Genomic DNA, 26,461 nt, shown 5'->3' with positions numbered 1-26,461 from the left:
TCTCTCCAGCGGTTACTGTCAGCCAGTTTCTTGTAACCCAGTCTCTAAACTGCCATAATTCAATTCCCTCACACTGAAAATGTTTTTCAAAACCAGCAGTTGGAAACAGATACAGCAAAGTATATTCAGCTAAGTACAGAAAATACATCTCATGAGGACGAAATATACTGCCACTTGCACTGCTGATGTCATTCAGTGGCCTGAAGGAATACAGGTAAAAAAGCCTCAAGATGCAGATTTTAAATTCCAGCCCTGTTACCACGATGAGATCTGGCACAATGTTTCCACACAGGTTTCAATATTTCCGTAGGAAACCCAGAAGCCATGGGAGAATGTATTTCAGCAGGAACCTGACATGGTTTCTTCTCTCACTGTCTCCCAAGGTATCCAGAAAGTTTGTGATATAAGTGAGACTAACAGTTGACTCCTTACATTTACCGACTACTCCCATGTACCGAAGTGGGAGGGGAAAAAGAAAAAAAAAAAAAAAATTAAGTTATGGAGATCCTGAAGAATCACAACTGAAAATGCGATGCTTACAAGGCATTACGTACAGCTGCAGCACACCAGACTGCTAAATAGTTTTGGACTCAGCTTTGCCATGTCATTCTTCTTGCTCTGAAGTGATAAATTAATTGAAAAAATCAGAAAATAGAAACCAACGAAAAGCAAAGGGGCTGCAGCAAGTACACACAAAAGTTGTTTTTTGAAAGTAAATAAATACTGTAATGATGAAAAGTGTAGAAGTCAGTCTTCAGCAAGTGCTTTATTCTGGTTTTAAATAGTTTAGGATAGAAAGAGTCTTTTTTCCTGGAATTCAAATCTCTTAAGATACATCCCATGTATCTATAGTTCAAAAGGGAAACAGCTCTTAATGTACAAAAACAGTATTACCCCCATAGTCTTCCTTTCATAGTCACCCAACAACTCTAATACGAAGAACGTACCATGCACCCTGCAAGAGGCCAGGAACAGAAGAAACACTCCATCAAATGCTAAGACATGCATGGATACAAAGTAAATATAGCTATACTTTTAAAAACACCTAATACAGTAACTTCTTGTGGAATTCAGAACAAATCTGCCCAGAAAATTACACTATATAAGCCTAAACACAAAAGACATAATACTCTCTTTTGAATAACATTGTCCACTCTAGTTACAGTTTGCATATCCATTTTAACAAGACGACTAATAGCAGAGTCATGGAACAAAGACATTTATTTTCCCCCAGTTGCCCATACAGGCCTAATGCCAGACTCCTCTCTTAGGCCCTGTTATCCTCTGCGCCTTCTCACTGGACGCGAGAAGACAAATCACAGTCATTCTTGTCATATTCTCAACAGGGACATTGAGAGCCAATTCTGACCTATAAATCATACTTTCAGGTCAGCTGGGAGCTCTGCAGGAAGAAATAACGCTATGCCTCTCACTCAGGCTTAAACAGCAGTGTTAATGCAGTGCCCCACCTATTTTAAATGGAATTACAGTGTCCAGTATTAGGACTCTATCCAAGATTCCTATATTCCCACCTAGAGCGCACTGCTGTACTGAACAACCTATTTAGAAAAAGCAAAATTCAATAATCAAGCAATATGTTATATTGACCAACAATTATTCCTAAATACGCACAATGAAAAATTATACAACTTGGAGCAGATGGTGTCATATGACTAGGCATTCCCAATATAGAGAGTTACTGTAGGAAAATATATGGATTTTATTGCGATATTTTCAAAATCCAGAAGCACAGCAGTGAAAACAGAGGTGTTCTGTGAAACTTGAGAACATTTTTAGAGAAGATGGCAAAATTTTTCCTGTTACATACTTAAAGTCTTCCTGCACACTGCATGGATATCTTGCTCACAGGCACACAACCATCCTCATAACTTTTCATTAACAACTGAAACTTAACCAGGCATGCAGTATCATGTGTTTGAATTTCAGTTTGAGAGGAGCATATACATTAAAATAAAAGAGTTCTGCAGCTCACAAATGAAGGCAGCAGAATCGTGTTCATTGCACAAAAGTCTAGGCAGAGATTATGCTTCTTTTTCCTAGAAGGAGCTTTAGTTACAGGAAGATAAAATAATTCCAATAAGAAATAAATGGTTTCTATTTGTCTGAATCAGTGTAACTGAAACGAAAGATATCTTTTTTCCATATGCAATGGAATGGAATTCAAATTTGACTAATACATTGCCAAAGTTAAAACAAATGGAAATATTTCACAACCACAGCCTGGGCCCTTATCGTTTATCCCTCTCTATGCAGGGGATTGCTTCAGTTGGATACTTACTTAACTGCAGTGTTGCATTTTAAAAGGTGCAAGTTATCACTGCGTGTTACAGCCAACATATGAATGTAAAGAATACTACAGATCTGTGCATAACAAAAGGCGCCCATGTTGAAAGGATTCCTGAAAATACTAGTGTGAGCCAAGCACTGAAAAGTGAATTCTGTAATGGAACTACTTCTGTCCCATAACAACAAAGTGCATCAATTTTTGTTGTTCTGCAGATAGCAAGCAAGATCCAGTGGGATGATGGGAAGGGATTTTGCTACAGAATCACCACGAGACACTGCAGACAGTATTTTGCCTCTTCATCTTCTGTCTAGAAAAGGTGCAGACTACCTATGTTGAGAAATAAACAGGACTGGTAAACACTGTAAAGGAAGAAGAAATTCGGCATGTATATTATGAAGGAAGGTTAACCTTCTGGAAGTCCAAGGGAGTAAAAACACACTTGTGATCTTTTTCCTCACCTGCACTAAGATTTTGAGTAAACAAGCCCAAAAATTTAGACAATGAACATATGAGATGGGCAGATGTTGCTAGCTTTAGTTATTGTTGATACTCTACTGGACAAAACAACATGCAGGATAAAATAGGACTGAAATATCAAGGAGGATAAGGGACTAGCAGGAAGAAAAAAAATATAAAGCAACTCCCCTCTCTCACCACGCACCCCCGCCCTGATATATGGAGAAGAATCTTTTGTTAATATAGGAGCAGTTGATATCTGAAGAATAGCCCGAGCTCAAAAGCGTCAGGTAAGGTAGGGGATAATAGGACAAAGGTGCCAAAACCCAGATATTAAATACATGGCATGCATTTCCTATAGCAGTCTTCTCAACAAAGACGCACAGAAGAAGGGTGGTGGGGAGTGGCACACTGTCACCACAGGAACGAGGTAAATGTCGCTTTTAAGTTTGCTACTCAGGAAAAATATTAAGTTTGGGTGTTATAACAGGCATAGTTGTTACAACTAGACAACCAAAGAGAAAGTTCAAAGGTAAGTTTCACGAACAAATACATCTCTCGTCAAAGACCTGCAAAGCAGCATGCTCTCTCTCATACACACACAGATGTGCGTATATGCCTAGGCACAGGCTACCTATGTAACTATATCTACATGTAGATATAGATATAGTAACATTTTTAAAAGCCTGGATATAAATTAACAGTAATCTAAGGTGTAATAGGCGTGCATATATTTACACAAACATCAAGTACTTCCCAGTATTTTTTCAACTACCAAGAAGGGTAGAATACCAGATTTGTACGAGAAAGAGCACTGAAATTTTATGTTATGAACCAGCTATTTGGACACATTCCAGCTCACCAACCTGCCACACTGGATAACTGCCATCTCCCTGTAGGCACTCAAGCATTTCTTCAAGAGAAATTTCTCAGTTTTAAGTACACTTGTCTTTGCAAACTAACACTGAAAAAAAAAAAAGAAATCCAACTTGTGTACTCTCTCTCTCTCTCTCTCTGACTGAATTTATTCACTTAAGAGAAAAGTATGTGCTGTATCTTATCTCCTGACAGTAAACCTTGTATTAACAACTTCCATTATATGCTCCAAAAGAAATATTGAGATAGAAACGTTTTCTAATCCATGATGTCTTTTGTTCTGAAACAGCCAATGGAATGTATCATCTCTTCAACGGAGATGGTTGAACTTTTATTTTTATTAGAGTAGAATAAAGGCATTTCAAGTAGCATAGTTCTGAAAATTATATTCAGAAATAATATCATCATGATTTTATCTCTCAGTGCATTTTCAGAACTTCATGTGGAATGGCATTGCATCATCTCAATCAAAGTATAGCCAAACCACACTCAGTTTTCATTCCTAAAACTTGCTTAGCTAAGTCCATTTTTCTGCTGCACTAAATATCACAGCATCTGCTCTACCCAGTCTCACCAACCTGAAGTAATTTTCAAATCTTGCTGTAATATTAGTCAGAGATAAAATCCTATAATCTCTTCCATCACTGAAACATTCCCTTTCTGAATTCAGAAGCTTTCATCCTACCCTGTATTTACTTATCTGTGTTAGATCCTCCTCTCCATTCACATTCATCGCACCTTCAGGTGGTTCCCAAAACCTGCTAGGAAGATTTGTAGAAAAGTTCATGCCTTCTTCTTAGGTCCTTGTTTCTTAGGTGCTCAAGCAAGGTTCACTCTGCATTACCAAAACCACCACAGTAGGGAACATTTGAGCACATACAGAAACACACAGGACTCTGTGTGCGCTGCCACGGAAATCGCAGCGGGATATTCTGTGTACCGGCCGAGGAGAGTAAGTAACAGAAGAATACTACACCGCAGAACCTGGGCACTGGAGAAAACTCCAGATACCAAACTATGCTACACAAATTTTTCCATCTCTTATAATAAACACGTTTACCTTCATAAATAACTTTTTGCTTTATTCTGTGGAACCCAAAGCAATAAGATCCTTGTTGTGATCAGTGATTGGCCCCTGTGCACAGGGGCCATATAAAAATCTCTCCTGGCAGCTTCATCTTTCCTTTTCTCTGCCAGCTTTTCCCTGTGTATCACAATAAGCTGCAAATTTGCACTTTTGGGGGATTGTTTTAACTTTATAGGCTCTGCATCTTTGACCCATTTTTGTCTGAAAATATTCCCTTCAGAATCCTCCTTGCAGTTCATCTATAACTTTCAGTACATTTCCATCCATTTCCTTCTGCAAGAAACACTATCTAAAATCTGTTTGCTAAAACTTCTTCCTTCCAGTCTTAAAGGTTTTTTTTCAAAAGAGAAAACCTTTTTGTTTCAGGGCCAATGAAATTCTGGAAGAAAATTTTGTGAAATCATCAAGATTTGCATACCAAGTCACTCACTGCATGACAGACTGCCCTTGCCTTATGTTTTTTGCTAGCAACAAATACCTGTGATCGCCATGTGCTGCCTCTGAATGTCAGCTTCATAAAAGGAAGAACTCGAGTCTCATCTGAGTCTCTGACATCCTCAACAAGTTTTGGACATTTGCAAGTTGAAGAAAAGTCATGATTGGAAAATGATTAGACTACGGTGTTTTGTGTTAACATTAGCGCATAAAGCAGGTGCCTGCCTCTGTTCAGTAGATACTTCTTATATTGTATGTTCAAAAGGCAAGGAAAAAGCGATATAGTTTAGAGTGTCTAACTAAGCTGTCAGAAAGATACTACATAAGTCTCCTGAACATTAAAACCTAGAATTTTGCCATTCTGAAATTAAGCCTGAAGCTCTAACTGCATAAATATACCCACCTTTTTAGAGATTAAATTAGCTGAGGTGTTGTGAATAAAATCACTATAGATACATAAAACTTCACACTATATTTGAAGAGGCCACATCAGGAAAATAAAGCTGTACTTGGCTGGATTTGCAGGGCTTGAGAGCGTGCACTATTTTTCCTGTAAAGGCAGATGTACTGGCTTTTTATGCAAGGTTTTTAAAAAGGGAAGCTTTCATGTACAGCAATACAAAAGGAAGCCAAAAAAGTTCTCTCTGACTTTGCCTTTTATTCCTTTTCATACTTCCTTTATGTTTTTTTAAAAGCTCCAAGAAACTCACCCAGTTTCTATTTATGTTAGAAAGATACCTCTTGACAACAGAGGTTTTTTCACCAGTCCATCTGTCCTGACCAGGGAGAAATAAGTTTGAATTAGCAGAAATCTGTGGCTGCATCAGTAGCGCTTGACTGGACCCTCAACGATCCAGCGGGAGCTCACCACAGCTACCTCTTTGCCAAGGCGCTAGGCATAAAATCAGGGTACACAGAAGGAAACGGAGGACTAAGATTGTGCCAAGATGTGGGCCAGGAACGTAGAGGATATTTGGCAGCACAGATGCAAATAGTGAAATAAAACAAACTAAAAGAATTCGTTTGAGGACTTTCACAATCCGTCCTTACAGCAACATTATTAGTGGGGCAAGTACTACACAAGTCAATTGTAATAGTTAAATCCAAGAAATAAAGCATATGAACAGGCTGCCCAGGGCAGTGGTTGAGTCTCCGTCCCTGGAGGTGTTTAAAAGACGGGTAGACGCAGTGGTTGAGGACACGGTATAGTGATGGACTTGGCAGTGGTAGGTTAACGGTTGGACTCGATGATCTTAAGGGTCTTTTCCAACCTTAGCGATTCTATGATAGAAATAGCTGTACTTCAGTAACATCATAATGAATAAAATAATAAAGGAAATCTTGAAAGAGAAAAGAAACGAGACATCTATGGAATTTTCAAGACAGTCCTTTGCAGACCCTAAAAAAAATTTGGGGGCCAAAGTTCAGTTTGTTACTATTAATGACTATCAAAGTAATTCAACTGCTAATTATGTCTGTGTCTTAAAGCACATAACTGGTACATCAGGAAACTGCAAAGTGGGATATGTTTTTGTCTGTACTTTGTCACAAACCCTTTTGACAACCAGTAAAAATTTTCTCAGATATGACAAAAACTAATAGTACCATCCTAGCAAATCCTGGAGTAAAGCTTTCCAACAGAATTGTTACGCTGACCTGAACAGCATGCTACATACCCCAGTGGCTAATAACATGTATATGAAGAGATGTTCAGTGGTCTGGGCCCAAGATATCCAGTCATTACATATGATTATGACCATAGTTCACAACTTCATTTCTCACGTGCAGTTCAGCACTTCATGGCGGTACTTTTAAGACTGACTTGGACTCTTAAAGGACTGCCACAAACATTATTCATTTCAGTTACCTCCAACCTGGAAACTGTAATACTGTGAAACTAATTGGTGAAAGTGCCAGATGAAAGATAGCACCTAATTGCAGTGTCCATATTACAGCTGTTGATCAAATATTAGAATTAAATACCACCTTTTTCAAATGCAGACATGGCACCGACTCCAGACCTAAAGATTTGTGGTGAAAGCAACAGCAGCAATTTGCCAACTCCATAGTCTGGAAACGTTCCATCACTAGTTCAGACTGGGGAAGCCTGGGGAGTTGTCAGGACACTCCTGAAAAGAGTGGAGCAGAACCATGCTACAAATGCTGTAAAAACACGTGATTGGATGTGGACTGGTTCAGATAGCAAGAACAGCTGAGATGTTATTCTAACTTAACCTGACAAATATCCAAATCTAGCGCCAATCCAAAATAAGTCTACAATAATATTAGAAAACACCCTGCAACCTGAGACAATGCAGGGCAATATGCAGAGGAAAAACCTATTTAGAAGCAATTTGATGTTTTTTTCCCCCTCATAAAATGAAGTTTAATTACAGTATTTATTTTTGTCCAAAACATTAACCAAGCAGTATGTACTGATAATGTTACAAACAGCATTTAAAAAAAAAAAAAAAAAAAATCTATCACTGATTAATTCAATAGTGAAAATGAATAATGTTTCAATTAGACATGTCAATAGACATTTTAGGACGAGAATAACATAGGAATGCTTTCATGATGCAAAACGGTAGGAAGTTTTCGATGAAATACAAGCCTTATTTATTCTATCTTTAAGGCTACTCACATCAAGAGAACGCTACAGTTGCTTATTGTTATGGTATGGTATTCTATTATTCTATTATCTATTATTATTATCTATTATTATTATTCTATTATCTTTTATTAAATCTATTAATAATTCTATTATCTTTTATTAATATCATCTATTATTATTGTTCTATTATTCTATTATCATTCTACTCCGGACTCTCAAAATCCTCCAATAACCTGATGCTACTATGCAAGAGCCTGCTATAAACATAAAGGTTACCTTAAATTAAAGATGAAACTATTAGAAACCATTCTGCCATCCACCAGACTGTGATGAATTCCTTTCTGGCCTTACTGAACTCAGAAGTTTGCAGAAAATAGGCCCGTAAACGCCACTGAGATTTCTTAGGTTATAAAAATGTAAGATGTTCATTATAATCCATCCTAGAATGACTTACTGTGATTGTTGCTTTAGAGGTTACCTTTGAGAGAATAATGAACAAAGAAAAATTTGGATAATAACATTAAGAATTCTGACAGTTACAGAATGACTGAATTATTGAATTGCTTTATACTTTTAGATTTTAAAGATTGCTACCACCTTGGATAGAGTATTTTTCATCCCAGCTGTAAGTTTTACATCTCAAAAGAAAAACATGTAGCAATCTGTCTCATCATATTTTTGCCAACATGCATGTTTTAAAACTTGCACTGCACTGAAAAGAAGAAAGAAGGCAAAGCATCTAAACTTGACTCAGGTCTATGGATGGAGGGAGAACAAAGAGAGTCAGCTTCAAACTATTGATTACATTTAGGCATGGGGATGAGGGGAACCCAATGCAGTTCAGCTAAGGTTGTATTATTGTGACAAAAGGGCAGGAAAAGGGGAAAGGAGAGAATTTTTAGCATCATCTGATTCCAATAGTTTTAAATCCATCTCTAGCTCTTCATGCTATCTGGTGATGTGTGTTTCACTTTAGTCTGCAGGGATTTCAGAAGCATATCTAAACTTATCCTCAACATGTCTCATTATTTTGAGGAAAAAAGCCAACACAAGTTTCATAAAAAGCAGAGATATGGCTAAATTAAACAGCTTGGCCAGCATCTATTGTCAAAGCTCCTGACAGAAACAGAAAACGAACATGAAGACAACTAACATCCAAACCAATGCACTTAAAGCATGAAATTCATACTTGTTAGTCAAAAAAGTTTCATTTCAGACACTCATTTTTCTTTTTAAAAGGCTGGGGTGAACCTGCATATGGAATGAGTCCTCCGAGTGTTTAGTCTGTCATCCAGCCATTAACAAGCACGCAGTTCAGAATGGCCGCAACACACGCAGCCTCTCCTCCCGCCAACAGGTTAGGAATATCGGGGAGATTTGTAACATGAAGGGAAAGTGACAGTCCCACTCAGTTTCTTAGAAACTGAGGATCGTGATTCTCCCACCTAGGAAACGGCTTATTATCAAACACAAACCATAATTAAATAAAGCAACATCACTCTCTAAAATGAAAATGTCCATCTAGCTGCATATCATAGAAAGTCTCTGTTATACAGGATAAAACACAAATCAGACATGACAGAAAACTACTCAGTCTGAATATGTTACCTTACAGTTATTACAGCTCTGTCAGCTGTCATTTTATCTCTAATGCTTGAATTCATCTGCTGTTTAATCTTTGGTAGATAGATCACGGGGGAGTGGCAAAAATTCGGAGGGAATCAGGAGGTTTAAAGTGCTGATGCTCAAAAGTACAAGGTAAATTACACTGATCATCTTCCCGTTGAGAGCCCTCACAAAAGGCTTTTAGCCTACTAACTTTATTTATTTATTGACGAGGGTCTGTCCAAACTTGTTTTTCAATAAATACTGGCTTTAACACATGCGTAAAAGGAAGGCAAAATCCTACAAACAAATGTCACACTTTCACTACAAGAAAAACACTACTCATTTTGTGAGCAAACTAGTAAAATGGAAAATTAAGGTGTTAAACTGCAACTGAATGAGTTTGAAAACCATGTCAAATATTTAACTTTTTCCACAAACTGCAGAAAACCCCCAGAACCACCACACTCGCACATCTGCACTCTTCCAAGATCCCTACTGCCCTTTGCTACGTGCCTTTTCACTTCATGAAGTTTCCCATAGTCTCCACTTATCCTTACCAGCTGCACTCCTCTACCCACAGCTTCAGTCATTAAACTGAAATATGAACCAAAAAATGTGTTTGACTCTCTTCAAGAAATCAGGAAGGCAGAGGCAGGAAAGATGGAAGAATAATTGCAAAAAAATATAACCATCTCTTGTGGTCAAATTTCCTCTGCCTGGCTGGCTAACTAAACTGTGTGTGCATTTCTAAGAACTCAAAAACACAAGCTTGAGGTTGGAAAACCAGTTCCATTGCTGTTTCAGGTGGCAGGCTTAGCACCTTAGTCTCTTCCAGGCAATTCACTTATTACACCCTGGAATACAATTACACTGGAGCTAAAATAAATTTACACCGGAGAGTAACAATCAGCATTAAGAAGTGTGTGCGCAACACATGTAAACATCAACATTTGCTTTAACAGTATAAGCCAAGTATAAAAGAAAAAAATGCAATGATATCTATCAGTCAGATTCACATACTCAAAACATCGAAAAGAGGAGCACGAAACATGCACCATTTAAAAATAACATTAACTATCAAGTACCTAATCGGCCACTTGCTTCAGCACCCAGTGAATGAAGAGATTGGAACAAATCCACGGCGCTAATTAAGCACAACCACCACGGCACAAGGCATTTCCTCAGGACTGATGAGCAGCTGCCCGCGGAAGGGACGGGAGGAAGAGGCTGGATAGTGGGATGCGAGGTCATGGAACCCTGGCAGACATTAAATCCCAGTAAATTTCTCCTACCAAAACTGTTATAATTATTACAAGACATGAATTTAAAACTGACATATGCTTTTTGTTACGAGTGGCATAAATTAATACATTGAAAGCATTTTTATAAAATAGATCCTTAGAATTTTTCATGCTTCAGTCAATGTGAAATAACGAGCAAAACAAGACCTGTAAATTGCTGTGCCAGAAAAGAATAAGGAATTATATCCTGGGCAAGGGAAAATGTTATTTCAACTCAGCAATTGGCAATGTTACACTGATTTGTTAATCTAAACACAGACACCTATAGCTCACTGAAATTCACTAGTTTGGGTTTTCAATCCAAATATTTGAGCATTCCTATCTATATATTTTTATTTCAGTTTGATTTAATATAAATAACAGCATCGAAACTTTCATTACAACAATTCATATGAACCCCTGACTAGTGGATGCCAAGATAGCTAAAAACCACATGGAATTAAAATAGCAATTTGCAAATTAAGAATGCATGAATCTAGCTCACATGCCTCTATAGCCAAAGTAGAGAGCTCTCCTAAAACCCTTAAGGGCTTTTTACTTGTATTTGAAACACAAAGGATTAGATTTCTAAAGCTTCTTTCTGAATTTAATTGGGCAAGTATAACTTCTAAAGTAGTCCGTCTGCCTGGAGCACAGCAGCTGTGATGGGAAGTGGAGAATGCTACTGCAATATTTGGATAAATTCTCAAACAAAACTGTAAAAAGCCTCCAGTAATTAGTGGACAACATGAGAATTCAGAACTTGGCACTGGAACTTTATTTGCAGAAACTGTTTGACTTGTTTATTGTGTATACTTGTTGCCAGTGAACAAGCAGTACAGTGATTTAAGTGACTTAATGCTAGCATATAATGAAAGTAGAATTTGGTATTAATGTACATATCTGTTTCCTCAATATCTTATGCAACATTTCTCTCCGCAGTGAAATCATCCAACACTCATTTTCTTCTAAAACTTAATAATAGAAAAATATCACATTATTACTTTGCATAAATTATACTACATTGCCTAAATGTTACATAAGGCTACATAACAGTTTGCTGTATTCTATAACAAGATCTTTCCCACTGCACCCATGCCGTCAATTCTTGTAAATTAAATATGGAAAAGTTTGTGCAATGCTTGAATAAAAGGTACACTAAGCTAATGGAAGTAGTAAGGCTAATGAAACTACCAGTGAATTAACAGGGAACAGGGAATTTAGCCCCAGTCTTAAAACATCACTGTAATCCTAAAAGCAAACTATGTAGGATTATTAAAAATCCCATAGAATATTTCCCATGTTTTGCATAAATTCCTCCTCTTATCCATATTCTGTTCCATTCTACCAGCTGGTTTCAGATTTAGCATAACTTATTAAAAATACAGGAAAGATTGCCTATATACAGGTACATCTCATGAGTGAGTTTTGAAATTCATGACAAAATCTGCTACTAGTCCAGCACTGCTCATCGTATATACTGAATTTTGGCTCAAACTATTCTGGAATGACTTGGGTAAGAGAATTCAAATTTATGAGGAAGACTATCACACAGATTATTTGTGTAAGAAACAGCAAAACATCCTTAACACTGTAGAAACCTTGAGTGAGAGGTCCTGGCTAAAATGCACAGAAGTTAAATGTACATAATGTGAACAAAGTACGTATGGCATACACTGACCTGTACGTCCTATCTCAGGAAGCCATAACGAATCTAAATTTGTGACAGAGAGGTTGCCAACAAAATTCTATCAAAGTAACTTACATTTTGACATAAACGTACCGAAGCAACAAGATTAGCCTTGTGCTATGTGATTGCTAGTCATATGTGAAGCTGTCTGCTCACATGGGTGAAGTGCAAGACTTAGTTTTCACTTTTACCGCGTTTATATTTTGTTACGGCAGCTCTAGTACCACACACGCTCGTTGGCAATGCATTGTTACGTGGCTTTCCCGTAGCCTGTTGTGCCACTGGGCAACACATCACAGCACAGGGGTTCCTATTCCAGGAAAGAGGAAACCATACACTGCACAACCCTTCAGTCAGGAAAACCCACCGTTACACAGCCCGCGTGACTGCCTAGCTTAAAGGAATCCTCCTCGTGTACACTTGAGCACAAACTTACGAACGACCCATCCTGGTACTCAATGCAGGGGATGCATCACTGTATTTGGAGCGACAATTCAATAGCACTTCAAATGTCACTAATGATAGGGTTTTTATAGAATAAATACAGAGAACTTGAAAGTGGTCAATGCTCATTACACCTTAACCTATGAAGAAAATGTCTCCATGGCAAACATTCTCATAACTGAAGTGCCAGCTGGGACAAATGGGTCAAAGCTTTATTTTTTTTTTTTTGAGGTACAAAAAAGATTAGTGGTTATATTACACTTGAAAAAGACTAAAATACTTGCAAGTAAAATTTTGATAACGGTTGGCTCCATAATAAAATATGTTCTCTTACTTTCCTCCAGTCTTCCTAGTGTAATACACGGTCATTATGACTGTACTATTGTCCTGACTCTTTTTCAGAAATGTAAGTTTTAGTGGTCACTCAAAGTGTTTAATATTTGTTTTGTCCTCACGAGCTCTGGACAACCGTGACAAACCACAGCTTTACAGGCCAGTCTCCTGCACGCAGGCTGAGTAGAACACGTTACACACATGTGCAGCCAGTTTCAGTCTTGATTCCCAAATAATTGATACTGCATGGGAAAGAGAATTCATCTCCCCATAAAAGGTTCCATTTGCATTAATCACATTTTAAAATAAATTTATTCTCCCTTGACCAAGAGTTGTACTCAAATAATTTCAAAACTCTGAAATGAGCAACTCAAAAAAAAAAAATTTAGTTTTGTTCAAGCCTCAACTTGCCTTCACATTAAGAACGCACATTTGTATTGTTCAGTTTTTTGATATTTCATCCATAACAAGATTTAATAACCATTTTCAAATCCAAAGACTTAAGTTTTAAGATCTATATTTGGGACCAGATTCAGGCCTGCACGTGAGTACTGATGACAAAGAGAAAACTACTACTCTGAATATTTTAAATCCATTTTTGGTGTTTTGTATTTCCTATGAAGAAAACTTTAGGCACTTCAGAATTAAAAAGCATTTTTCAGTTTCTATACAAGTATCTCACTGCCAAAGTTACAAAACCACTGGAGATGAAAACTTGTTAGGAGACAGCAGAAGAAAGTTACAGTGCTTGGCAGTTTGTTCATCTACAACTGTTGTCTTTTTCCTTTCAGGAAACAATTCCTGTTATTCTGCATTTGCTGGTTATTCAGTCTGGACCACGCTTCTGATGCCAATGCATTCACAGAACTTCCCCAAGTGAAACAGTCCCTTGGATATGGTTGGCCTTGTATTTGCATGAACTGAAGTAACAGCTACACATCCATAACTTCTCTCACTGAAACCCACTGGATACTGCATTTTTGCCTGGTCAGAAGCAGGTACATTTTGCTTAACTGTTTGGGAAGATCAGTTTCATTTGCAACATTAAAAAGATGGCTGAAGATAAACTCTCTCTAAGGAAAGCAATTCAGTTTGGTATTAACGGATATATTCCATCAGTAAAACTATGCATGAGAAATGAAAATGTCCCCAAAAGTTATTATGGCTGTTGTTTAGACAACATGCAAATAAAACATATGTGACTGGTCCATCATAAAAAAAGCTGGATCGCTAATGGAGAGCTGACTGTCAAATAAGAGCCATCAGCAAAGCCATAGACTCAATCTTACCTTTAAATTAGTGAACTGTAAACATAACGGCCTGTTGAGATGCGAAGATCATGTCAGCTTCAGAACACAAGGATGCCTGCATTCCTTAGCTGCAAGAAATCTTTCCTTAAATTTGATATTTAGTTTCTTTATGTCAGTGTTTGGTCTAATCAGCAATCAAATTTGAAAGAGCATCCCTAAAGAGAGCATGTCAGTTAAAAGTATACATGATAACAGCAAGAATGAAAAGCTTAGCTTCTTCAGGAATAAGGTATTCATTTGCATCTTAGGAACAATCTTAATACACAGTTCAAATGACAAATGAAATGGGTCGCAAAGAAACACGTTACTTACAGACTTTAAATTGTGATTCAATGGCCCAGCAAACCATGAAAATGCGCCCAGTGCTATTGAAAAGGAACAGCCTGGATTCAGCTGATTTCATGAGACAGCCGCAGCACCGCAGGACCAAATCGCAGCAAGTTCGATTCAAGGATGATGGTGTGAACACAAAGACAGAACTGGATACTAATCCTGCCCAAGATATAGCAGTCACGACTGGAAAACCAGAAATATTTAGGGATCACAGTTTTTTGCTACATCAATCTCCATCTTTTCCAAGGGCTCAGAAGGGGCTTCGGAATATTGCCATACAAACATCTCCTAGCCTCAGGAAACACTTCCCCGTTTTTAAAAAGAAAAAGCTGACAGTAAGCAAATCGTTAACAGAAATGCCAACTGAGCCTGCAAATTCTAGCCAAGTAAATGGCAATCTTTCTGAACAAGACATTGTGTCTTCAGATCTCTGTTACTTAAGAATAACTAATCATTTGGAAGATGGATTTAGGAATAACGAGGCGGACGGCCAGTTAAGTCAAAGACCATCAAAAGCACAAAGCAATGGACCTATCCACTCAGCTGATTTCTCAGTGTCAGAGAAGACAACTGTTTCTACGCAGGTGCCTGAATACATACATGTGAGTTTTCCACAGGACAGCAATGTTTCCATGGATGCACCAGACACAACCATGAATTTAAGTAATTCACTGCATTCTTCTACTGTCTTAAATAGCAATGAAAATAATGAAAACTGCACGTTGTCATCCAATTCTGAAAAAGCATGCCCTTGCCTAAGCAATTCTACTAACTGCAGCGAACCTAATCCTCATTCTCACTCTTGTGAAGCGGACAAAAGTGATTCTGAGTCGCTCGTAGCCAGCAAAGATGCAAGCAGTAAGGAAACTACTCCATTATCACCTCCATCAAATCACAGTTCATCTCCTTGTTTCCTCAGAGACTATCAACAGGGAGGAGAGCACAAAACAGATTCCAGCTGTGTGACGTTAACAAATGACAATCACACAATAATGTCACTGACCAGCAGTAACGCGTCAAAAGCTATTCTGTCATGTAATGCCGAAATCGAGAAAAATTCTACCCAGTCAGATGTTTCCCAGTGTAACAGCTGTTTAGAAGGATTTCACATAAAGTCTTATCTATCAAGGAATGAAATAAAACCACAAACCAACAAAGAGATTAGCGAAATAAATCAAATTCATTTGGCACATGGCGAACTCTGTGCCCTGCAAGGCAGGCTGCAGTCTGTAGAGGAATCCTTGCAGTTGAACCAGGAGAAGATTAAAGTCCTTTTGAATGTAATCCAAGACCTGGAAAAATCCAGAGCCCTCAGTGAAGGGTATGGTGCATTTTAATATTAGTAATTAATCAGAAATGTAAAGTAGACGTTAGCATTCTTTTAACATTTGCTACTGAAAAAATCTTTCCTGTGATATTTAAAGATGAGTTTGCAAAAAGGGTATCTTATGCCTTTTTTCTGGTATTTGGGCCTCGGTAAAGAAGCAAGTCTCTTTATAGTTTGGCTTTAGCTGACCCTGCCTTTACTAAACCCAGTGTGAGACATAGTTTATTAATTCCCTTTTTATTTAGATTTATGATGTCAGATACAAAGCCACTGACACCTGAGAACTGGCAGTCTCCATCTAGCCAAAATCTGTATGCAGTAAAACAACAAAACCCAACAGTCTAATGTACTAATGTAGTATAATAGAAACCTATGGCAAGCCAACTATCTCTTACTAGCAGGGTCAGATATGCATTTAGTGCCAAAGCAGTCCTTTACTGAAACAGTTTATATCAGCAAAAACATGCTTCTGTTCAATAAATTATTACTGCCTTCATAAGCCAGCAAAAGTATCAGTGGCTAAAGCACAGCATCTGCAGACGTTTGGGGAGCACATTGCTGGTTACACGTCAGGATGCCACAAGCACCACAGCTGCTTAAAGGGACTGCCTTAAGGGTAGGAAAAGGCACAATGCCAGGCAAACGTCAAGGGCTTCAATATGTCAGGAAGATTTCATGGGAGGTGGAGGTAGGTGCTTAAAAGGGGTGAAAACTATGAACATACAGCATGTGAAGATTGTTAGCAAGAACTCGCTTCGGAATCTCAGATTTTAGAAATACCGCTTTCTGCATTATCATAAGAACGCATGACCTGTATTTGGCTTTAGTATGCTCCCATAGTGACTATTAGCCAAGGCTGCAAACATTATTTATGTAACTTATTTACAGAACTCATTTATGCATTATACATAATAATAACTATAAACGCAACTAAATGTCTAAAGATTGGACACCTTTGTAGGACAAAGTTAAAATAGAATTTTAAATATTTCTGTGCTCAAAACAGGTTTTAGAATATCCTAATAACGCTTTCCAAACCACTAACAGCAGCTCCTACTTACAGTAAATGCATCTAGGATACATTTTAAAGTTCTGTTTCATGATAATGTAGTACATCCATCAAATAATTTTTGTCTTCAAAAACACACAAATAAATCTTCCAAAGTATCACGAGAATAAAGGTTCCATTTTACTTTATTTTTTAAAGATAAAACAACATGAAGTCTATGTTATCATACCTTTACTTTTATGCCTAGCACAGCTAGCTTAAGCATCTAGAATAAACATTTATGCGCAACTGGTTTGTGCGTAAAACTGCATCCTTAATTTTAAAATCAGATCATGTGCATCAATAGTATTTGCTGACCACAATTAAGGAATAAATCTGATAATCTTCCACATTTCCACAAACTCTGCAAACATCACAAACAAAAGGCTGCATTGAGATTTTTCTGTAGGTTCAAGTGCACAGAAATAGCACAGAACCTGACACCGACTTCCCGATGTGACCCAGCACCGGGTCTTTGCTCTTCTTCCCATGCGGACAGAACAGGTTTGTGTGGCTGGGCAAAAACTGTCAGGATATAACTAACTGAAGCCACAATTTTATATGCCTCGATTTTCTTACAACTTCAAGACAAATAAAACTATTTGGAAGAATTCTTTCTTTCTCAAAGTAGTTTATCTGGGAATTGAAATTACCTTCTTGCATTTCTGATAAATAATTCTCCAACTCACACTCCAAATATTGATATACATACATTTAAAAAATTACAATCGTGATAAATCAAGTTAACATGTAATTTTACTCTGTACGGATTACCTTTTTTATCTGGAAACATTAACCAGTAACGTCCATCTGGCTGTTAGCATGAAAATACTTCTGTTAGTTTTTCTTCCATATAACACCTTTCCCATATAAGTCAGCTCCAACCATCCTCTTTAAGAGGGCTGTTCTTAGTCATTTTTTCTATTGGAAAAGCCTATACCATTTTCTAGCACCAACTTTGTAATAGCCTAGACACAACAGACAAAATCCACACAGACATACTGATAACAAAAATGCAGAAATATTTATAAAACACCAAAACCCAAACATTCGGTTTAGAAGCAAGATCCAAGGTGGGGAGGGGTGGGAAAAACCCAACTACGTGTCAAGCTTAAGCAATCACTTGTCTATACTATATTTCATAAAACTACCATCCGACTATGGTTCTTCAGGAAGTTACACAAAAAAATACCCATTCCTTCTCCCCTGCGTGTAGTTATGTATGGCAGAGGGGACAAGTTTCACTTATGTTTGCAAATCTGACCATTACAAAGACTCACTTGCAGTGAAGCACAGTCAGATTATTCAGCAATATTCATAGTCCATTTCTGTTCAGTCACCGCACAGTCAAAACCAAAAGTTTTGCCAAATACCTTTAAGTTTCACACGGAGATTCAATGATAAGTATCAATCCACCTTGCTAGAATCATCTAACAGTAAAACTGAACGTTCCAAGTACTTGTGGAGGTAGTACGACAATGCATGTGAAGAACTTGCACTTTAATTACAAAAGCAATCAGAAAATTATTTTGGTACCAACTGAACTCCCCTAATTCAAATAAAACTCGGTAAATATAAGTGTTATGCATCCTTCAGATGTAATGAGCCACTGACCTCAAACTGTTTCTAATGCAGATATCTCCATTATAAAAATAATCCGACTCTCATTGGTGTTAAGTATGAAAGTCACTTTTCTTGTTTTCTCAACACTCCGAATTTGTATACCATCAGCAGTAAAAATCTGACTTGTTTAGACTCAAGTGAGGAAACATGAAAAGGGGAAAAAGAATGGAAAGCATAAGGGTAGAGATCAGATTGATTCACCAAAAGCATGGATATTCAAATACTTTAAAATGTGTTTATAAGAAGCAGTCACATGTCTAAGTGTTTTCATAACAAGTATTCAAGCAAGAACCAACAACCAGAATCTAAAGAGCATGAGGCCAGAACGATGCAAGACAAACATAAATCAACATAGGGTTTGGGTTTTTTAAAGCAACCTTCTAATTTAGAATGTGACACTAGAATTTTTAGTAAGGATAATAGAAGCAGTGAACAGAATTACTTTTATTCAGGAAAGATTCAGAGATCTGTCAATGTATCTACAAATATACATTATATGAACTACTCTCTGTTACAGGCGTAACTTCTATCACACTGGTCAAGACCTCAACAACTGCAGCACCTGCCAGAACACCGCATGTATCATTTACAGGTACTTCACTCCTACACGCTATTGTCATTTGTCTGTATCTCTCTCACAAACGTACAATACAACGTTTTGCTCACAGTTATAGGCGGTCTCAATTATTATTAATCCTGTTATTAACAAAAGACAAAGTGGTATGTGTGAGGTGGTTTGTTTTCCCAAGTAGAAAAGAATTAATATTTGTGTTATCTGAAAGAGGTACTGTACTTCTGAGAATTCAAACAGAAATTTCCCACTAATGTTTCACAGCATTATTATTACTAGCATGCTTTGAAAACCTTTGATGCGGTTCCTGATGATGAAATCCCCTTTGTGTGTTACATTTTTAAAGCTAGGATTTCTGTAATAAATTTAGATCTTGGAAAAGATAAACACTCAGTTCTCCAAATGCCAGTAAGCTATAGCTACAGTGCATGTTTATGTGCAAAACAAAAACAAAACTCCCACACTTCCCACTTCAGTAAATGTTTATTTGTTATTATTTTGAGAGAGTGCAATTTGAGTGTAAATTACTCCAAATTTAAACTGCAGTTTATGTTAAACTTTTATGATCAAAAAACTTTGTAGTACTGTGTTCCAGAAGCTGTACATGTTTCAAGTATCTGTATAAACACACTGGAAGAGTCTTCAGCTTGCCAGCCATTAAGCACAAAGCTAGCAGGTACAAAGTCTTGGCTATACTGCACACGGAGCTTGTCCACTCAGCAAGGGATTTTATAGGGCTTTCACCAATTTATGAACACATTATCCAATCTCTGCAACCTCAGTTATGAGGCAGAAAACACACATCTTCAGTTACTGGATTCTATAAGATTCACTGGGCTCTTCACACAACATTAAGTAACATATTGCACAACAGCAGCATAGTCAGAGCTGGTGCTCACACTTGGCCAGTTCAGATCCTCCTCTTCAGTACCACCATACACTGCAGACTTTAGAGGATGAAGAGGAAGATGAATGCATGGTCGAAACGTACATATGATATCTTCAGCCTCATTTGGAGAGGTAGAGAATATCTTATCTCAGCATATAAGGGACAGTACTAAACGAAGACTGAATTGACCTCTTGCCTCTAGACATGATCTCTCCAACATTAAATTAGAAACTTTGAAGGAGGGAGGAAAAAAGGAACATGAGCAGATGCTCTCCTTACGTATGGTATAAATTGAACATTTCATTCTCCAGCACTTGTGATATGTGATTACTGAAAAGTATTAAGTTGCAGTTTTAGCAATAAGCTGATAAAATTGAAGAGGCACTGATCAAATTTGTCATTTATATCACTTTCTTCTACTTCTTTTATATTTATTATGTATTGCTCCCTGTCCAGAGATAACTCTCCAGTTCTTCTAAATTAGAATAAACCTATTGCTTCCTTTTTGCCAGCTGAATTACTTTATTTCATTAAAAATCCAAAACATATTAATTATAAGGGAAACAAGCTTCTAGTTAATTTTAACATATTATTCAACAATGTTTATGGATTTCTATATACATACAAATACTCACAATTAATACTGGTTAAAGATATGCATATTTACTAATTTTACAGATTTCTTCTACTCAGTGCCCAAATCAGGTTCAGGGCCTTAATGCGACATCCTAACTTCCCTCCGATGATGCCTTTTTCCTCCCAAAGAGGCTGCATTATGGAAAATACAACTCCCACTCTCCTGCCCAGAAAAGATGGTTGAAATAAAGAAAAACTGTACAGCACTGCACCTTTTCAATTTTTTTTTTCTTTCTTTGTTTTTGTTTAACTGTACTGGTTTCATCAGACTGCTCCATCACCGTCCACATCGATTCTTTTGAACCTTACATTTATTTCTGTGCACATATCTGCTCTTACCTAATTAACAGCTCGGCTCTCATCTGACATCAATAACAATTATGGGTTTCAATGGAGAAAATGAGTTACATTCTACTTTCCTGTTAACTAATACCACTTATCTCAAAGACTTACAAATTTGCTTAATTTCATATATTTTTGGTCCTAGCAGGTCTCCTAGCGGGAGGCGTTCACATTTAACAAAGTTAAGCATGCGAGAGTTTTGAATTCATGCCAAGCATATGACCGAGATTACCGTATCAAAATCTGACTATTGAATAAAATGCATTGCAAGGTCATCCTAGTACACTTTTATTTTTTCTCCCTTAATTTACGTCCCATTGTTTTGGGCACAATGCTGGAGTTCCAAACTCATATAAAGAAATAGGGTTCCCTCAGAAAAGATTAAGAGATTAACTTATTTTTAAAGCAGCAACCTATACAGCCTTGTGTTTTAACCAGGCTCTAATACTGAATAATGCCAAATTATTCCAATGAGGTAAGCACATCCTTTGCACATGTTTTTTAAAAAGGGCATTTCTCACTTACTAGCTTAAATCTCCTCGTTTTTCCATAGTGTAGAGTATGACTTCAGACAACAAGAAGGAAGATTTCATCAGATTTTGAAAACGCTGGATCATGCTGAGCAAAATCCAGCTTCAGCTTCACCTCAGAAGCTACCATCTGATCATCCAGCTCCCGAGAAAAAGGAGTTAAGAAGAAAAACAAAAAAGGCGAAAAGAAAATGCTTCTGGTGGATTTGACTTCCTTATGGATCCTTTTACGTTTCAAAAGACAGTAGAACAGAAAGCGGTTTGAGAGCACACACCGGAAAATGTGCTATTATGAAATCACAAAGCTAAAGAATGTTTAATTAGAGTATCTGAAAAAAAAAAAATATCAAAAGAAGTGAATTTACCTAAATCATCTCACTGAATAAAGGTGCATGAAGATACTATTTTCAAAAAGAAATTGTTTCTTTCTAAAGGAAGCTTTCTCATTTTTTCCAAGGACACTTTCATATGCTTTGTAAAGACTTTTTTTTCAACTTTCCAAAAATAAGAAGGTTTAAATCTCTACTTTAAAAAACAATATTAGACAAAGCTAAGGGTGTGACACAGTCTTCATTTCCTATTTACAAGCAACATGGACTAAAATGAAAGAACTTCATTGATCTTTGAACAAACCACATAATCAAGAACAAATTCAGGGCTATTTACATTGTTCAAACAAATGTCTCCTCAAAGGAGAGAATCACAATTATTTCACGTCCCCACTGAAATATTTTTTTTGCTGTCATCTAATATTTAACAACAACAACAAAAAAAGAATTTCAGGTTAAGTTTTACACTGTCCTTTTATTGGTTCAATTTAAAAAGCAACCATTTATAAGTTTCAGCCATTTAACAGACTTCTCTGAAAAGAAACACAGAATCATAAAACGAGACTATATCTCGGTAATTCTAGCCTTAACCCCCTACTCAAGCAAGGTCCAGTTAGGTGAATTGGAGTTTTGAGTATCTCCAGAGACAAGAATCCATAACCCCTTGGGGAAAGCTGTTCAATTTTTTTTTCCTAACATCTAATCTGAATTTCCTACTTTCTAACTTGTGTCCATTGCATCTTGCCCGATCCAAATACACCTTCAGGAAGAATTAGACAGTTAATAACACCGCGTTCCTAAGTCTTCACTTCTTAAAGACTGAACAAATCCAATTTCAACTGTCTCTCTTCACATGTTATGTGCTGCAGGCCACAGTCATCCTGGTGGTCTCCCTCTGGTAAGCTGATGCCTTTCATCTACCTGGAAGCCTAAAACTGGACACAACGCCTCAGGTGTCATCATGCAATTGCTGAATAGAGGGGAATAACCACTGTGGCTACTGTCTTGCTAAACCACTTGCTCAATTTGTCCATTCAAGACCTGTATCACTACACCAAAATATCCCAACATGTGGTTTTTTGGCCTTAAGATATAAGTCGCTACATGATACAAAATTGATCATAAAAATAATATTTAATGAACTTACCTGTATTATATCAAAAATACTATATATGCTGAAAAGATTTTACCAGATGTCAGTGCAGCTATTTCTTTCCTTCAAAAACAGTCGAGTTACCAGCTAGCCCGAGGTATGCCAATGTAACCTCATTTAGGGTTGATGATACTATTATTTCGCTCATGAAAACACGGTCACCTTTCATATGGGAGGCAGAGAGGAAAAGGTTTTCCGAAGCCAGTTTAAAGGGCACACTGTAAAGCCCAAATAACGTATTTTGTGTTTAGTGGAAAGTACTGCAGACCTTTTCTTAGAAGTGAGTCTGGTTAATTAGTTCAAATGGTGCCAGGGTATTCAATAGCTTAAGCCCTGGATCCTATTTTTCTAAATCATATTGTATTAATTGTGCAATGTTAGTTAAAAATGTCTGTACACTTTTTGTACACTTCTGCGTTCCTTGAATTCTTAGGGTTAATTACGCATTTGAAAACACATTAAAAAATTTTGCACAGAAGAATTTTGTCTGGAAGAACTCAGTTTTTTGATAAAAGTAGTCTTCATTTAGAAGAGAGTATGCTACGTGACACGGCTTAATTTATCAAAATTCTAAAGGACTGACAGTTTTAAAAGACATTTCCATGTTAAGTTCAGCCAGTACAGAAATGACAGGCACAAAATTATCATTATTTTAGTGGTTTTTCAGAAGAAAAGCCTTATACGAGTTTTTACTAGCAAAAAGGACACCTTTAGTGAGACAGAAAAGCTCTTCAATAATAATTTGTGGGTATAAGAAAGGTAAAAATTAGATTATTACATCAGAACATGTCATTACCTTACACTCAAAGACATGTACTGCTTATGCTAGTATGCCAACAGCATTCCTATTTTGCATTAGTCTCTAACTGATATAATGAAGGATTTATTACTGTGTAGATGTTTCTTGTGCATTAAAATAACATTTTAAGACCAATATCCTCTGTGGTAAAGGTATAATAATACACAATACCAACAAGCGTAACAGTAGCAAAACCAGTAAGTTTTTTTTCTGTAGTGAACTGATTTTCAATAATTTGTTATTATATGAAAGCAATCTTTCTGACTTTCCTTTTGTTAATAAGCACAAAAAAGCTCATTTTAAGCTGGTTTTAGTTTTACATACATAATGAATATGATGCCTTTAATATATTTTCAAAGGATCCAGATTGTTCAATTTAAACACACCACAGTATTTCAAGTTCACCACGTAGCACCAATCAATTCCTGGGGTCAGTAAAACTATGCAAGAATAGAAATACTCTATTTAGTTTAAGAAAGTACAACCAAAGATAGTTGTAAGTAAGGCTCTAAGTCTTTTTTACGACCTGAATAAACATCAATACTTCTGAAAACCTGAGATATACTGATTTAAATGGTTACAGGTTTTATATTTCAATGTCTGGTCTTGATGGAATTCAGAACTGTAGATAATTTTTAATCCTTAATCTCCCAGTCAAAATTAGCCTTTGTTTTCCATATTCCTCAGTCAGTTGTTTTTCAGTAAAGTATGGATTATCCGTACATGGATATGAAATTCTCTTTTTAACATATGCACGCACAGCAGTAGGGAAACACTTCAGGTATCTAGGCCAGCCGACTGTCAGCTCCCAATGCTGCAATTTAAGAACATTCACTTGTCTTTCAGCCTACCCCCTGTTCAGTGTTTTCAAATTCACCCCCTTCAAGACATCTGCTTTTCTTGAAATAAAATATGAAGTTACAGTGCTACTAAAGCACTGTCCTTCAGAAAGGTTGCTGCTAGAGTTCTCTACTTCAGGACTTCAGTACAACAAAGGAGATGGTAGTCAGAGCCTCTGCAAGAAGAATAAGGGACTTCTGTCTGTATTTCAGATAAGCCTTTTGTTTGGATCTTAAATATATATTTTAGAACTTGGCTGGCTGTTGCTACTACTGCTGACTCAAAAACAAAAACATGTAATAATTTAACTGAAAATTAAGTAAAAGTAGGCCAGAAGTAAATTATTCCTACAAAAGAATAAGCATCATGGTTTCACAATAAAACTACACCTACTAAATGCAAGAAGTTATTATACCCAGTCTTCTCCACGGTACATCACACGCAATAAGCTTTCTACATAAAATTTTAAAGACAACGTTGGAGCAAAAGGCTATTTGTTACATTAAAAAGGTAACAGTGGGAAAGTGTCGGTCATGGTATGCACCAGCCACAGCAAGAGGCTGAGACTGCTTAGTTGCTATACATTTTGTTTAGATTTCACATAGGAATTTGTATATCGTAGAAACACAAAATACCTAAAAATTAATAGCTTTCTAACACACAATTGGAGAATCTAAACTATGTGAAAAAATAATGTGTAAGCATTGCTTTTTGTTTCACTGTTTAATATTTTAAAACTATTTTAGTAATTAATTATTAATTCATATAGGAAATCAAAAAATTACCAAATACACCCTAGGCAATTCATTATGTCAAGATTGGAAAAGCAATAGAAATTGGTAGATTAGTAGAAGATAACAGTACTGGCTATAAAAATTATTCTGATTTAGAAAATTACGGTGTAATGCCTAAAACCAGGTCCCAGAGTAGGAAATAAATGTTAGAAATACATACAAACACGCTCTTAAATAAAATTAAAAAAAAAAAAACCACACACACACACAAAAACCCCACAAACAACAAAAAAACCCAAAGCCACAGCTACTTGAGAGCACTTTCATACAAAACATCATAGGCTTCTCTGAAAGACATGTTTAAATGACAACTACAATATGCTATTTGTAAAACATTACACAGAACATGGCATATTCCAAAATTACTGTATTTGAAATTGCTGTTTTATGGACTCAACCTAACTTTCTTTAAAAATTCAGAGTGTATGAATAAAATACTGATTTCTCTCTGTCATGTAACAGCAGTTCATGTAGGGCTTTTTATGGTTTTGTGCACTATAGCTCTTTCGAAAAAGCCACAATACTTAGTAATTACACTAGCTTAGATACAAAACATCTTAATGAAATGTATTATTTTGTGTATGTTTTGTAAATTTCTAGGTTCTTTAAATGTGATGTTATGTTTTGCAATCAAATGAGATTTTTTTTTAGTTTTCAGGAGTTGATAACAATATTTAGATTACAAAGGAAGTGAACAATTGTTCTTTGGAACAGGAAAATTAATGGGAAATGAATAAATAGGTCTTTCATGGAATCATTCTGCAGCTTTTCGAGGTAGAGAAAGGATTTCAGTTTGAATACTGAAC

At 36.7% G+C, this 26,461-nt stretch overlaps 2 protein-coding genes across 2 annotated transcripts in view; one reads left to right on the top strand and one right to left on the bottom strand.

Annotated features, from left to right (window-relative positions):
• Positions 1-26,461, bottom strand: part of DOCK2 (dedicator of cytokinesis 2) — a 201,064-nt gene that overhangs the window by 91,267 nt on the left and 83,336 nt on the right. The window lies entirely within an intron of this gene.
• On the top strand, positions 14,714-21,950 carry INSYN2B (inhibitory synaptic factor family member 2B; the record flags this gene model as incomplete). The annotated part of the gene is made up of 3 exons (XM_082323801.1): positions 14,714-16,095; positions 19,290-19,364; positions 21,764-21,950. 3 exons carry the CDS (start codon positions 14,714-14,716, stop codon positions 21,948-21,950), a joined length of 1,644 nt encoding a protein of 547 aa, XP_082179927.1.

Source organism: Platalea leucorodia, assembly GCF_965183815.1.
Source record: "Platalea leucorodia genome assembly, chromosome: 11".
Lineage (NCBI taxonomy): Eukaryota > Metazoa > Chordata > Aves > Pelecaniformes > Threskiornithidae > Platalea > Platalea leucorodia.
This window is presented reverse-complemented; position numbering and strand designations above follow the sequence as displayed.